The 16472-nt window shown below is 35.4% G+C and overlaps 1 protein-coding gene across 9 annotated transcripts in view; it reads right to left on the bottom strand.

Moving 5' to 3' along the window:
* Window positions 1–16472, bottom strand: part of Nek1 (NIMA related kinase 1) — a 182049-nt gene that overhangs the window by 40155 nt on the left and 125422 nt on the right. For 4 of the 9 annotated variants that reach the window (XM_021264929.2, XM_021264927.2, XM_021264931.2 and 1 more), the window contains 2 exons: window positions 8990–9142; window positions 3940–4113 (listed from right to left, as the gene is read on the bottom strand). In XM_021264929.2, the coding sequence (XP_021120588.2) occupies window positions 3940–4113; window positions 8990–9142 (327 nt within the window). The remainder of the gene's footprint in view (window positions 1–3939; window positions 4114–8989; window positions 9143–16472) is intronic. The other 5 variants (XM_087217007.1, XM_087217006.1, XM_087217005.1 and 2 more) reach the window with 2 other exon arrangements.

The raw sequence follows: 16472 nt of genomic DNA on the forward strand, positions 1-16472 counted from the left end.
AGTTGTCTCATAATGAGCTGTAAGAGTTCTTTATATATTCTGGTCATAGGTTATATGCATTATAATTATGGTCTGTTTAAGGACTACTTTTCATTTTCTTAACGATGTCATTTAAAGTTCTGAATTTTGATGGAATCTCATTTATCAATTTTTTTCTTTTATACATCATGTTTTTTAAATCCTAGGAAATTCTTGCCTACCCTAAATTCATAAACATTTTCCCTTATAATTTCTTCTTAAAGTTTTATAGTTGTAGTCTTTCATATTTAGGTTCATAGATCCTTTCAAGTTATTTATTTCAAGTTATTTTGATGTATGGAAATAAAATGTTGAGGTTAATTTTTTATATACGGATACCAGGTGTTCTAGTGCTACTTGCTGAAACACTATCTTTTCCTCTGCTCTTGAATTGAGTTTATATTCTATAAAATGTTAATGTAAAATAATCTTTCAAAACTCAGTGGACCATATACGTGTGGTTCTATTTCTAGATTCTCTGCTTTATTCCAATGATCTATATGTCTTTCCTTACACCAACACTGCCTTGATTACTTTAGCTTTAGAGGAAGTCTTAAAATTAGGTACTAAATGTCTTTCAACACTGTTTTTGTTTTTGTTTTTTTTGCTTTTCTAGGTCCTTTGTACTCCTACATAACTTTTACATTTCAATATCCAATTCTTCATTTATAGCAAGTATACACAGACCAGAATTTTTATATATACCTTGTGTTTTCTAATCCTGCTAAATTCAAATACAAGTTCTAGGGGCTCCTAGAGATTTCTTAGTATTTTCTCTGTAGACGATCATTTTATCTACATATAAAGATTTTGCTTCTACCTTGCCAATCCTATCCTAATTGTGTCATTTTATTGCCAGACTATTTTGGTTTGGGACTAGGTTTCAAAGTTTAATGGACAGATGAAGAGTAGGCATATATGACCTTGTTCCCCACCTTAAGGAGAAAGCATTGTATCGTCTCCATTCATATAAGGCGTTTTTGCTGGAAGTATGGAGCACATGTCTTTAATCTGTTGAAAAGCTTCTGTTCTGCTTCTAGTCTCCTGATAGCTTTTACCATGAACAGGTTTAGAATTTAGTCCAATACTTTTTCTCCAACTAGTGACAGGATCATATGGCTTTTTCCTTTTCACTGTTAAAATGATGACTTTTGGGGGTGGATCTTCCAATGCTGAACCAACACTGACATCCCTATAATAAAACCACTTTCTACATACTGCCAGATCTGACTTCTCATAGTTTTTGTTAAACAAATTTCTATCTATATTCATACTTTTTTTCTTCTATTATCTTTATCCAGTTTTAGTATTAGCACAATGTTGATTTCCTAAAATGAAGGGAGAAGTGTTCCTTTTTTTTTTCTGTTTTAATTGTTTGATATAATTTATCAGTTAAAATGTATATGAGCCTGTTGTTGTCATATAGGTAGGTTTTCAAGCTAGGAATATACTTTCTTTATAGGTGCTATTCAAATTTTATATTTCCTCCAGAGTTAGTTTCATTAATTTGTATTTCAAGGTACTTCTTAGAAGTTGTCAAATTTATTTCAAAACAGATTTTTGTAATATGCTTCCTATATCCTTTTAAATTCTGTAAAATCTGTGGTAGTATCTTCTAGGTCTTGACATTGTAATTTTTAAAATGTATAATTGATATTGTGTAATAGGAAGAAAAGGAGTAAAGGAGCAGGGGAAGTGGGAGGGGTACGGGAAAGGAAAGCAGGGAAAAGGAAAAATATGAGAAAAGGAAAAATATGAGAAAAGGAAAAAAATGGAAACAAAGTCTTTGCAAATAGGGAAAGGAGGGCAGGGGAAGGGGAAAAAAATAAGAACCAAGATACTCATGTAAAGGTACAAGATCCCAATGATGAATGTAACTGTATTTTATACCTAAAATGTACCAATAAACTTAATGGGGGGGAAAAAGAGCTAGCTGAGCTAAACAAGTTGACTCAAAATATGACCAGCTCAATAAAGAATTAGAGTCCATGAAAAGGTACCATACACAAATGCAGGAGAAAAAATTATATTGAAAGTATGGGCAGCAGAGTGACCAATGTGAGGAGAGAGAGTGTCAGAACTAGACGATAGGGCTGATGCAGATGACTTTATATTCAATCCCAGCATTCAGAAGGCTGAGGCAGGAGGACTGCTATGTGTTCGAGGCCAGCCTAGCCTACATAGTGAGTTCAAGGCCAGCCTGAACTATAGTGAGACCTTGTCTCAAAAAGCCAAACAACAAAACCAAACCAAACTCAACGAAACCCAACCAATCCAAACAAAACAAAACAAATTTTAAAAACCCAACAACAGATCATGGAAAATGAATGCAGTAGCTGTTAGATGATGTAAAGAAGACTAACCTATGATTAACTGGAATTAGTGAAAAACCTGAAGATGGCAGGAATAGTATAAAAAAAACCTGTTTATAAAATAAAAGCAGGGCCAGGGATGTAGCTCAGTGGAGCAGTGCTTGCCTGACAAGTGTGAGGCCCTGAGTTTGATTCCTGGTACCAAAAAAAAAAAAAAAAGATAAAATAAAAGCAGAAAACTTTCCAAGTATGGGTAAGAAATTGCTATACAGCCGGGGATGGTGGTGTATGCCTGTAATCCCAGCAGTTGGCATGCTGAGGCAGGAGGATCATCACAAGTTTGAGGCCAGGCTGAACTAGTGAGACCCTGTCTCAAAAAAAACAATAACAACAACAAAAAAGAAAAGAAATTGGCATACAGATATGTGAGGCAAGAAGGGAAGGAAAGAAAAGACCTATGTCAATGCAATTAGAAATGAAAAATGTGAACTCTCAATGGACACCACTGAAATCCAGAAGATTACTGGTAACTACTTCAAAAACCTATACTCCCAAATTAGAGAATTCAGAAGCAAATGGATAGATTCCTACATACTTATGAATTTAAAAAACTGAACCAAGAATATATAAAATCCCTAAGCAATCTGATAACAGGCAGTAGAATTGAGCAAGTAATAAAAAACCTACCATCTAAGAAAAGCCCAGGACTTGATGGATCCACTGCTAAATTCTACAAGAACTTTAGGAAATATCTAATGGCCAAAACTCCCCAAACTTTAATGAGACTGAAAGGGAAAAAGTACTGTCAGACTCATTCCTGGAAGCTACTAGCATTACCTTGATTCCAAAATCAGACAAGGACCTAACTAAAACAGAAAAGTACAGGCCAATCTCTTCAATGAGCATAGATGCAAAAATTCTTAACAAGATACTAGCAAACCAAATGTAACAGATCATTAAAAAGATCATAAATCATGGCCAGATTTGCTTTATCCCAAGTAGGCAAGGATCATTTAACATATGCAAATCACTAAATGTAACACATCACATAAACAGAAGCAAGGGCAAAAATCACACGATCATCTCAACAGACACACAGAAAGCTTTGACAAAATCCAACATCCATTTATGGTTAAATACCCTGAAGAAATTTTTTAACAGTTTTCCCTTGCCTGGAATCTAGGCTGGCTGTGACTACATGAAGAGGGAGAGAGGCCCATCTTAGCTCAGCTTTTCAGCTGTACGTTCCAAGACATCAGTAAAGCCATCCTGAACTTTTCAGATGACTTTATTGCCAGCTGAATACCATATCAAGTGAACTCTGAGACAAAGGCACATGAATTAGGAAAAGCACATAGCTGAACCTTGACATAATCCCTGACACTTACATTTTAGTATTATTAAATCTTTTCTTTTTCCCCAGCACTCGGGAGCCGAACCTAGGGCTTTTACCCTGAGAGCTACATCCCTAGTACTTCTAATTTTTGAGGTAGGGTCTTGCTAAAGTCCCTAAATGATCTAGGCTGGGCTCATGCTTGTGATCTTCCAGCCTCTGGTGTGTGTCATCATGCCTAGCCAAATTAAGTTATTTTGACCCATTAAAACATACCTTCCATATTTCCTTTTGGTTCCAATAACGTTTGTGGAGATGCCTCACTAAACTTTGGACTTTTGATCTCAACAGAAGAATCAACAGTAGTGGATGAGTTTATTTCTTGTGAAATACAAGGTAGTTTTTCTTCAGTGATTAAGGGTTTGTACTTTTCTCCTTCAGGAGAAATCTCTAAAAAAAAAAAGAAATATCATGCTAATTCTCAAAATGACTTGAATTTTACTTGCAATGACACTTGGAGGAAAGTTCAAAGAATTGCATTCTTAGGACATAATTATTAGCTAAGCTCTGTTACAAATTAGAAATTAATACATGATTAAGGTATTTGACAGTCAAATTTCATTTCAAATGTATATAATGATTCCTAGAGTGGTTAAAAAACAATATATATGTATCAGAATAGCATTTTAAAAATTATAAACTAATTGCTTTGTTCATCTGTAGTTAACTGATACTGTAGTCACTTCTAACTGCTCTGAAATTCTCAATACTGCTAACTGGTGCCAAGAGAGAACAGATTTACAACATAAAAACTTAGTATAGTTATCTATGCTCAGGTCATTCTCCCTGTTCGTTTGCTGAAGATTTTACTTTACACCTTACAAATACCCAAATACTAATGTTGTCATAATTAATTAGATTATTTACAAATTTATATAAATAATCTTCTAATACCCAGACCTCTCAGTTCATTGAACTTTACCCTATCTCAGTCTTCACGTGAGCTTGGTCTCTCCAGTGCTCATGTCTTTAAGACTTAATCATAGATCACAGCTCCTCAAAATTTACAGTTTTAAGTATTCTACCCTCCAATCTCTAATGTTCTTTTTTTTCTTTACTTATATTCCTATACTACTCCAACCCTACAAGCATGTACAATGAGATAATCCTGCCATATTTTCTTTCTCCACCACCCCATTAAAATTCATCTAAGTTCAATATTATAATCTTTCTTTTGCACAAATTCTCAACTCATGGCACTCACTTCATTGCGCTCAAATGGCAAAAACCTCAACCCTACATGAATTTAATTCTCTGCCTGCTACATCTATGTAGGCATGGCTGAAACGGCTGGAGGAAAACGAAAATCCTTGCTCATTGGTCTCAATTACAATTCATTATTTCTTGCTGTGGTTTAGAGATGGCTTGAGTGTGCCCCCTCAAAGACTCATCTGTTAAAAACTTAGTTCCAAGTGTGGCAATGTTAACAGGTGGTGGGACGTTTAAGAGGTAAAGTCTAATGGGAGGTCACTGTGGGTGCTGCCTCTGGAAGGAACTGAAGTGGCTCATCTGAAACCCAGGTTAGTTCTTGTGAAAGTGTCATTACAAAATAACAAGCTTTCAACACTCTTGCTTCTTGTCTCACTATACAATCTCTCCTACCAGACTGTTCTGCCATGGTACCATCCTCCATGAGATGATGCAGCTGGAGCTTACACCAACCATGTTGTTTGGACTTACAGCCTACTCTGAGCTAAAAAGACTCCCCTTTCTTTACAAGTTATCAGGTCACAAGTATTTTGCTTAGTAATGGAAAATGAACAAATACTATACATCCCCAAATGCAAGAGGGGCTTTTGTACTGCCTGTAGTCCTATCAGAACACTGAGTTTATAGAAACTGTCCTTGGTTCATTTAATTTCTTTAGGAGAAAAAAGTTGATACAGGTACTTGTGAGTTGTTTTATCTAAAGGACACTGAGAATTGGGGAAACTTATGATATTTATAGAAACTGCCTTTCTGCCTATGTGCTAAATCAGGTGTTTCTTGAAATACTGATCACACAGTAGAACAAAGCAAGATGATGATGCAACTGCTCTGTAGTTTAAACTCTAAAAGCCCCTCCCTACAATAGCTAGGTAGAGAAAAAAATCTGTGGAGTGCTGTAGTTCAGCCAGATGGCACTGGACATTTCAAGTTCTCTCTGTGATTTCCCCGACTGGCCTACTGCCCCTAGAACTTCTGGTGATTTTCTATTATGCCCAATACCACTAGACACTGGTAGTTTTCTGTCTGGCCCACTGCCACTGGGCTGTATCCTTTCCTTTTAGGAAGTCCCAACTCTGTCCTTTCTTGTTGATGCTTTAATAAGCCCTATCTCTCACAAGCTGTCTCCAGGAATTTTCTTCAGTCTCTTGGCAACCTACTTGACTGTCATTGTACACTTGGGCTGTGGATGGGACAAAATGACAAGGCATCCTTGCAAACTTCAAGACACATGTGGGTAAGGGCAAACCATTGACAGCCATCAGATGGATGCAGTAAAAATATCTACCTTAATTTAAAAAATCTACCTTTAAAATAAAAATATCTACCTTTAAAAAAAAGTCTGTGGCCTAACTCAAAGCACTTTCTCTGTGGCTTTCCCTGACCCAAAAGGGCCACAAATACTTGTATTATCATTAGTGAAGGTGTACTGATAAGTCAGTTCATTTGTGGCCCCAGAACATTTTGCATACAACACCTCTAACACAGGCTTTGCCTCATGCGATTAGCATGATGATAACAATTGTCACTTCTTTGTCCTAAAATGCCAGTGCAAAGCATATTCTTCCAAGTAATGCAGCTGGGGAAACAAAATTAAAAAGAGGGCAGATAACAAGTCTGGGAAGTCCTTCTTGACCATCCAAGATAAAGCTAATTATTGAAACATCTCTGGACTAGCTCTGAGTATCATGTGTATGCATGACATTTATTCTTTATTCATGTCCTTTTCATGCAATGTTATCATTCTTTTTTTTTTCACTTTTATCTATCCTAAGTGCAAGGATGATCTTTTTTTCTGTTTATAAATTCATCATACTGAGAAAGACAGAGACCTCCATGGGGACAAATGATAAACTCCTGGGTCCTTATCCTGTTACTCATTAAAACTATGATTTGTGTTTTTTTCTGAGGCTGTTAGGGACTTAAGTGTTGTTTTTTCTAAAAACAAAAATAACAATGATTAAACCAGTGACTCTACTTTGCCTAAAGATGATGCCCTGTAGGTTACTAAAAGTAGAACAAAGCTTGACCTTCATTTAGTATCTGTCTCCTTGTTTATTTTAAAACTTTGGGTCAAATACCTTCTCAGCTCTCCATATGGGCATGTTATTCTTTAAGGAGTGTCTGTCTAAAAGCTGTCAATACCTATACAAGGTTGAGTAGCCTTAAATTTAAATAACCTATTTTATCCCCCGCTTCAAGACTAAGCATACCAAAGTAAGAGATTTACTACACATTCAACTACCAATGCAGGCCGAGAAGTTTCCAGTAATTGCCTTTAACCCAGGATCCCAGAAGAGCTGCCACAAAACTGAGCCTGCTCCAAGTACAGCATCTCATGGAGACTGCATTAAGTTATAAGGACTTCAGAGATAATCTGCAAGGCCACACTGAGATAATGATCAACCAGATCCTAGCCCACCCCAGCTCCTTTAAGCTGGCCCTGTTTCTTTGTTACATTCCTTTGTTAATGGCCCTTTGGCTCCTCAAGCTGGACTCTCTTCCCGTTTTCTCTTTCTTTCTAACTCTGCCTAACAAATCAGCCTACTGACATATCCTGAAATGCTTTTCTGCAATGACGTCAAGAACTTATGGGGGCAGGGTGAAATCAGCATCACCCCTTTGGGGACCTCCTTAGATACTGTCTGGTGACAGTATCATATATAATAGTGTGTCCAGCTAATAAGTGTTCAATAAATAGTTAGGGAACTGAATTTTAAAAAGTCAAACAAGTAAATTCTCAGTTTCAATTCTATGAAGGTAGATTTTGATGAATATGGAGAATGAAAACCCTATTTTATACTGATTAAGTATTATTGTATACCAAATTATATATATTTAAGCAATAAAAATTTTATATAAGAGAAATCAGAATCTGATGCTTCTAAAGGAAAAGTTCTAATAGGCATGTATATACATAGAACTTTCAGAATACAAAATGATCTGAATTTTCCAATCATTACTTTAAAAAATGTTTTAGAACCTGGACGCATTTTTGTCCTGAATAAAGCATGAGGCCCACATTAAAGTGTAATATTAAGTTACTATTATTCTTGCGTAGTGGTACACTCCTGTAATTCCAAAATTCCAACACGGGAGGAATGCTATAAATTTGAGGCCAGCCTGGGCTACATAGCGAGTTCAAGGCCAGCTTGAACTACATAGTGAGACGAAGACAAAGACGAAGACGAAGACGAAGACAAAGACGAAGACGAAGATGAAAAAGAAGAAAAAAGAAAATAATGGAATGATTAATGTCTAGGAGACTGATCCTTAATAAAGCAGCAGCAATCTACTTTTGCCCTTTCAGTAACTTGTACACAGAGGCTTGTTTCACAGTCTTAATTCTCAGCATCCAGCCAATTCCATTATAAAACATGTCAACAACCTTACCTCCCAGGTTATTTTACCACTAACCTCAGATATGAGTTTCACTCTAAGCTTTAAGGAAAGACAGAAAAAGAATGACAGAAAAAGAGAACTCAGAAAGTGACACACGCGTGCACACACACAGACACATTTTCCCAAAGAGGAACACTACATTCAATTTACTTACCATAAGAACAGGCTATTTAATCTGAAAATGCCTGTTTTATACATGGACACTCTTCCTTATGCATAGCTATAAAATCAAAACCCAAAAGACTCATGGAAATGAGTGTTTCCTGCCTCATAACTGTCCCTCCCTACTTCTAGGATGTCTGCCATAACTACTAGAGATATCTGTTAGTCAGTTTAATTTCTGAGTCTACATAAAAACATACACCATTCATCTTAATACACTGCTCCTATATATTTTTTTCATGGAAAACACTGTTCTGACTTTTCCAACTCCCCCCTGCATACTTATTTTAGATCCAATCTAGATCCAATCAGATCAAAATTCAAGACCACCACTGAGGACAATTCTCCAGAAAATAAAATTGTTTTTATATTATTAGGAAATTACTGTAACAAAGATGATCTATTTCAAATAATTCACTTAAAATTGAAACACCTTAAATATTCAATTTTTAAATGATATTACTTCTAGTAAGAAAAACAACTAGTTTCTGCTTACCACTTCTCATAGTGGTATTTTCCAATAGTTCTGTCTGAAGTTGAAGTTCAGCTTCTCCAAGTATCTTTAGAACTGAATCTGTAGGGCTTTTCCCCCAGACTTTTCTTGGAGATCCATCAGGATCTAATTTAATAACCTCTCCCACTGTATGTTCTACAAAAGAAAAAAAAGACACTAATAAGTTTCAATGACAACATATTAATAACGCATTGTTTGGGGCCTTTTATCGAAATGAGTACTTCATAAGAAAGTGCTTTTTTATATAAAAAAGACATCAAATAGAAAACAAATCCTAAGATAAATACATAATTAAGTTAAAAAGTAGAAAAAGGTATTTCTAAGAAAATTTGTCTTATTTTACATCTGAGCATGATGGTACAGCCTACAGTTGTGGCACTCTGGGAGGCTGAAGCAGGAGAATCATAAGATTGAGTCCAGCATGCACAATTTAGTGACTTAGTGAGACCCTGTTTCAAAATAAAAAAAAAAGACTGGTGTTATGGCTGTATCTAGATATCCCCCTAAAGCCTCATGCACTCATAGGTGATGCTTTTCATGATACCAGGATTAAGGTGTGTGGAACTAAATTAGTCCACTGAGTAGAATTAGCATAAATCTGGGTGAAGTTGAATGGATTTCCTGAAGACAGAAGCCCCAATCTGGATATAGGTAGCACCACCCAAAAGGCTTATGGCCTAGCTGGGATAACACAGAAAGGCAGGCTCCCTGCTTCTGCTGCTCCTTTCTCCTCACTGCCTTCTGCTTGCCACACTATGGACTGTTTCTCCTCTGCAATGCCTCTCTGCCTTGGACTATGCCACTATGTCTGCAAACAATGAGCTGAAATAAACCTTTCCTCTTTTAACTTTGGGTGTCAGATATTTTGTCTTGGCAATGAAAAAAGTTAACTAAGACAGCTGGGGATGTAACAATGGTGCTGGGTCACACACACACACACACACACACACACACACATACACACACACGAAAATTTGTCTTATATTTTCTAAGTAGGTAACTGACTTTTCCCTTTAACAGTAATAAAAATTTTGGGTACACCATTCCAATAAAATTTGGTGAAGCATAAAATAGAAAATTATTTATTAAAATCTGAGTTATAAGAAATTTAACAGTAGAACATGAAGCATGTACACATCTATCAGTAACATACAGGATATAATATATAATGGGGTATAAGAATATAGTTTGTTGGGCCAGGGATTTAGCTCAGTGGTTTCGCTGCCTGCTATGCAAGCCCAAAGACCCGAGTTTGATCCCCGGTACCAAAAAAAAAAAGAATATAGTTTGTTTTTTTATGCAGAGGTCTTGCTATTTTGCTTAGGCTGGTCTTGGATTTAGGAGCTAAAGTGATCCTCCCATCTCATCCTCCTAAGTAGCTGGGAGTAAGGTGTGTACCATCATGACTAGCTTCAGTTATATGGATTTTCAAAGGCAACCTATACAAGTTGATACAGCCTAATGTATCAGTTTCATGAAATAAGGACATGCAAATTAGCATGTAATATTGTATTGAGTTTTTTATAACCAACATTGCAAATATGGAAGTAATTTTTAAAAGGATAAAAACAGTAGAGAATCCAGAAAGACACACAAATTCATTTATGTTTGACAAAGGTGTCAAAACAATATAATGAGAAGTAAACACTTTATTCCCCTGGTACTGGGGATTGATCCCAGGGCCTTTGCACTGAGCTACGTTCTTATTTTTATTTTGAAACAAAGTCTCTAATTTGCCTGGGCTGGGCTTGAATTTGTGATCCTTCTGCCTCAGCCTCTGGAGTAGCTGGCATTACAGGTCTACACACTGAGCCTGGCTAAGTAAAATCTCTTTAACAAACAAAATATCTGCATATTCATAAGAAAAAATAAAGTCCAACTCTTTCAATGCAGGGAGAGAACCTAGGGGAAGTCAGTGGTCTCTCTAAACTGAGGAAACAGAACTGGGAGTTCAGGGAGGCCAAAGTGGCTCATGTTTGCAAGATAGAGTGCTGAAGAGGTAAAGCTATATAAAGAAATAACTAAAGAAAACCGGACTACTTCAAATCTTCAGCTGAGTACTGATCATTACATCAGTATATCATGTGTAAGGAGATTACTGTAGTCAACAGAAAAAAAGACCACCTGAAAGCAGTAGCAAGAATAATACTTGGAGCTTACAAAGGGGCAGAAATAGTTCTATTTCTATCAGTCAGAAAAGAAATAGTTATAATTCACAAGGAATCAGGAAGATTATTCAGAAAAACTGGTGACTCAGTAAAGAGGAAAGATTAGCTGTAGACTAAACACTGCTCTGTTCTACTTAACCGAGTTTAAAGGCAAGACCTAAAAATGGGTCAAGCTATTCACAAATAACTAAATTACATCCCAGAACAAACGTCAAGAATATTTATAGAAACACAAAAATACAGAGAATCCACAAATTAAAATTCACAATGTTTGCCCTCCCCAAAGAACATAAGTATGCACAGAAGCAGGAAAATGCAACCCATAATAATGTGGGGGAAAAAAAATCAACCAAATAAAACTAATCTCCCAATAATTGTGAAGATTAGAATAACAGACAGGAACATTTATAATTGTTACTATATTTGAATTCCTTATGTTCAACAAGCTAGAGAAAAGATTCGTTATGATAAGTGGAGATAAAAAAATACTAACAATTGATACTGAACTTGTAGAATTTTTCAAATTTGTTGAAAATTATAAATCCATAAACCTAAGAAGCTAAACAAAATCCAAGCAAAAGAAGCATGACGAAAATGATAGCAAGGCACACCACAATCAAATTCACTAACACCAAGGTTACAGGGAAAAATCTGAAAAGCAGCTAGAGAATAATAAGACACATTATACACAGAGGAATAAACCTAAGAATAAGCGTTACTGAAGATTTCCCGTGACAAGTAATGTGGACAGTGATGTCATTAAAGTAGTAAAAGAGAGTATATCAACGAGATTTGCAAAAGGAAGGCAAAACAAAAACTTTTACAGAGATATAAAAGCTAAAAGAATTGGTCACCATGTAAACCAAAATAAACCTTTTCTTTCTGTTCAGAAAACAAAGAATTCATCACCAGCAGGACTGCACTACAAGAATTCTTAAAAGGAGCCTTAGAGGCAGAAGAAAAATGATGCCAGGTGGAAATTTGCTCCACACAAAGCATAAAGAGCACTGGACACACGAGTACATAGGAAATATAAAAAACCTTTTCTCATAGGATTTAAATATCTTTAAAGTTGAGATATGACAAAATAAAATGCTGAAACAATAACCCAAAGGCTGGGAGGGAATAAGTCCAAGAATGTTGTTGTAATGATCGTATATTTGAAGTATAATAAATCACATGAAAGTGGATTATGATGATAAGTTAATGATATATACTATGACCTCTAAAGAAAACACCAAATAGAAGAACGATGAACTAGAGCTAATGAGTCAGAGATAAAATGGAATCATAAAAAATACTCAACAGGGATGGGGATTTAGCTCAGTGGTTCTGGCACCTGCCTCGTAAGTGCAAGGTTCTGAGTTTGATTCCCTGTACTAAAAATACCCCCAAAAAACCCACCTCAACTATCCTGAAAGAAAGTGGAAATGACTATATCAATATCAAAGTAAAATTTAAGGAAAAAAATTTAAAAAGAAATGTAAGTTAGAATACAGATTAATCTCAAAAGTCATTATGCTGAGTGAAAGAAACCAGAACCAAAGAGCACGACGTTTTAGGGTCTTTTTATATGAGATTCTGGAACAAAGAAAGGTAATCGATGGAGGAAAAAATTGCCTCTGGAGACATGGGGCAAAGACTGACTGGAAAAAGACATGGAACCTTTTGGGGTACTATTAATGTTCTATATTCTGGTAGAGAGAGTATATAAGTCCAAGCATTTATTAAAACTCAGAAAATGTATATTTATGATGTGTGTGTACACCTAATAAAAAAGAAAAGCTTCTAAACAAATGTAGAACTCTAATAATTATCTTCAGGGAGAAGTGTAATGATACCTGCAATTTAATCTGAACTGTATTAAAAAATAGCATGGAATGATGGATAGAAGGATAATACTGGTAATATAAGCATAATAAAATGTTAATGGTAGAATATAAATGGAAGGGGAAAGAAAAGGGAAAAGAAAAAATACGAGAAAATAAAAAAAATGAAACAAAGTCTTTGTAAATAGGGGAGTATGGAGGGAGTGAAGGGAGAGCAGGGGAATGGGGAAAAAATAAGAACCAAGATACATCATGTAAAGGTACAAGATCCCAATGATGAATGTATTGTATACCTAAAATGTACCAATAAAGTTAATGGGAAAAAAAAGAGAACATAAATGGAAGTTATGTGATACTATTCATTGTGAAATTCTAAGAATTTTGCTATATATTTGAAATTTTTTATAATAAAATGATGAGAGTAAATGATGTATGGCAAAACAATAGACTATTACATAGGTTTGAAAAATAAATTTTTATGTAGTAATATGAAAAGATTTCTAAGATACAAGTAAAAATAGGGTCCCGAAAAGTACAAATGACCTAAGTAATACAAATATTATACAGGATAATACAAAATAACTGGAGAAAAGTAGGTAATTTATATTACCTACACACAAACATATCCACACACAAAATATATATGAATAAGTCCTGGAAATATAAACTAGAATCAAATAGATCCTCATGTTAATCTGAGATTGTCCTATACGATCATTCAAGATTCTGGGAAATTACTGCTTTATTTCTAAGGAACAAATATAACTGATTACCCAATTGTTGTGGTTTTCATTTACTCATGACTGTTCTTCCCACTTTAGTAATAAAATAAGGCAGTGATTATTCTCAACTCCTGTAAAACATACTTGTATTTTCCTGCTCTTCCTTCCCTGTCTTGCCTCAGAGGTGCTCTAAATCATATTTAGCCCCCCATTTCAGAGATCTCACAAGAGAAGAAATGTTTGTCCTTTTATTTATTTACTGACCTCCTTTCATGTATATAAGCTGTGCTACATGTTAGAGGGCTCAAAACATACAATGCAAATCAAATAAGCTTATTCCAAAATTTATATTCTAAAAGGAAACATAAAAGAGAGACACTAAACAAAGGAGGAAAATAGTCACAGTACTTCGTTAGTTCTTTAAAGACAGTAAATAATATTCTATGATTTAAAAAATAATAAAAGAGATCTACTATTAATAGAGGACAGACAAGGGTGTGTGTGTGGTGGACAAGATCTAGTATGTCAAATGCTGCAAACATAAAGTAAGAGCTTTACACTAGGGGAGCAAGTAGAATTACAAATAGGTGACTATTTCTTTATTTTTAGGTACATTTTTGAAGAGTTCTACAAAGAGCACTTTCAAAAATGGGATGAAAGCTGAAGAACAGGGGCAGAAAAAGGACATAAGCAGCTACATAAAGCACTTGGTAAAGCAGGAAGAGTACTATGGGGGAAAAAAGAGCTTGGTGTATTTTAAGAGCTGAAGAGTGAGTTAGTTAACAGTGAGACAAGTAAAAGGAAATGGAGAGAGAGAGTAGGCAAGGCACAAACCAAGGGAGAGAAGAGCCTTATAGGTCATGAAAAGGACTTTTATTCTAATTACAATGGAAATCAATCAGGTTTGAAAATGAGCAAGTGACATAATATACTTTCCCTTTCTAATTAGCATAAAATAATTTCAGGTCTCTTTTTCATAAAGTTACAATGACCGTACATCCCTACTAAGTAACTCATCTTACCTCTCTTCACCTTCATAGTTTAGTTTCTTTAAAAGGTTCTAAAGTCTCCTTTTCTACTTCCTCCCCTTCCATTAACTCCTTAATTGGATTTTATTTCTGCCTCTAGCACTCTAATTTAAACCCTGCTTTTACCAAGATCACAATGCCTCTTCTGTGACAAATCCAGTATAAATTTTTAGCCTTCAATTTGTCATCTCTTTTCCTGAAGTGCTCTTTTTCCTTATGAATCAAACCAGTCTCCTAAATTTCCTAACGCTGCCTGATCTTTATTTTCAAAGTTCTTCCTCTGATGAACTCCTAGAAAAGAGTTTCACATGAAGCCCTACAAGTCTGCCTCCTAATATTTCTTAAAAATGTTCTCTTTTTTTCATTACCCTTCAGTAACTTAGTTAAGGCTATATTAACTTTTGTGTAGATTAGCGCAATATCCTCTAAAAACTAGTCTTCTTGTTAAGATGGCATAGGTTAACTGTAGATATACTACTCTGTAAATAATCAAAGCTAGAAAAAACATATAAATCAGCAGCTTCAAGACATCAGATAACAGGCAATAAAGGATATGGATCCCTGAGAGAAAATAAACAAATGGTGATTCCTAAGTTTGTCCCCAGATTACTGCCTTGAGAGTTCCTCAGCTGCAGGTAAAAAAGGGAGAACCATGGCAGAGTTCAGCAGACTTCCTGAGTTCAGAGAACACAGCTGGGATTCTTGGGAGACCAAGATAAGCAGACAGAAATTTCCGGAGATCGCAGAGGGTAGCCCTTATCAGCGGGGTAGTAATCAGAATGAACGTGTAGGAAAGCTACCTAAGGTAGGAAAAGAACACTAAAAAGATTTCAGGGAAAACATACAAGACACAAAATAGCATCTATTCCCACCAGTCACCCTGGAAAATGTTGCAATTTCTGGTGTAATGGGTAGAGAAGACATAAGGATCTTGTCCTTATAGTAGGGAAGAATTAGTGCTAGTCTAAACATGGCTCTAATCTCATCTCATGAATATTAAAAATTTACAATGTCTGGCACTCAACTATAAATTGTAATCATACAAAGGAATATGACCCATAATGAAAAAAAATCAATAAAATGGACCAGAAGTGATACAGATGTTACATTTAGTAGGGCAAAGACATTAATAAAGATTTTAGTACAGTATGCCATATGATCCAAAAGTTAAGTAGACATAAGGCAGATACAAAAACAAGACTGAACTTCTAGAGAGAATGGGAACCAAAAGATCTAAAATGAGGAATATGATGAATGGGATTAATAGATCAAGGTGGCAGAAAAAAAAACTGTCATCTATTGAAGCTAGAGAAATACAAACTATCTGGAATGGAACACACAGAAAAAAAGAACATATAAAAAGTGAAAAGAGCACCTCTGAGGTACAAGGCAACAAGTGAAATTGGAGTCCTCAAAGAAGAGAAGGGGTAGGAAGCACAGAAAAATATTTTAAGAAATAATACCTGTATTTCCAAATCTGACAAAAATTATAAACTCACAGATCAAAGAAACTCAATGAACCCCAAGAAAAGGAAACAAAACCACACCAAGGCACTTCATAATCATATTGCTCAAAACCAGTGAAAAGTATGTCTTAAAAACAGAAAAGAACAAATATAAGGACAAAATTTCTGTTAGAAACAGTGTAAATTAGAAAAGAGTGAGGCTGTATCTTTAGCGCATTGAAAGACAAAACTGCCAACCTAGAACTCTATTCC

The sequence above is a fragment of the Heterocephalus glaber genome, unplaced genomic scaffold (assembly GCF_053883595.1).
Source record: "Heterocephalus glaber isolate CG9 unplaced genomic scaffold, H.glaber_assembly_v1.0 deba00001461, whole genome shotgun sequence".
Lineage (NCBI taxonomy): Eukaryota > Metazoa > Chordata > Mammalia > Rodentia > Bathyergidae > Heterocephalus > Heterocephalus glaber.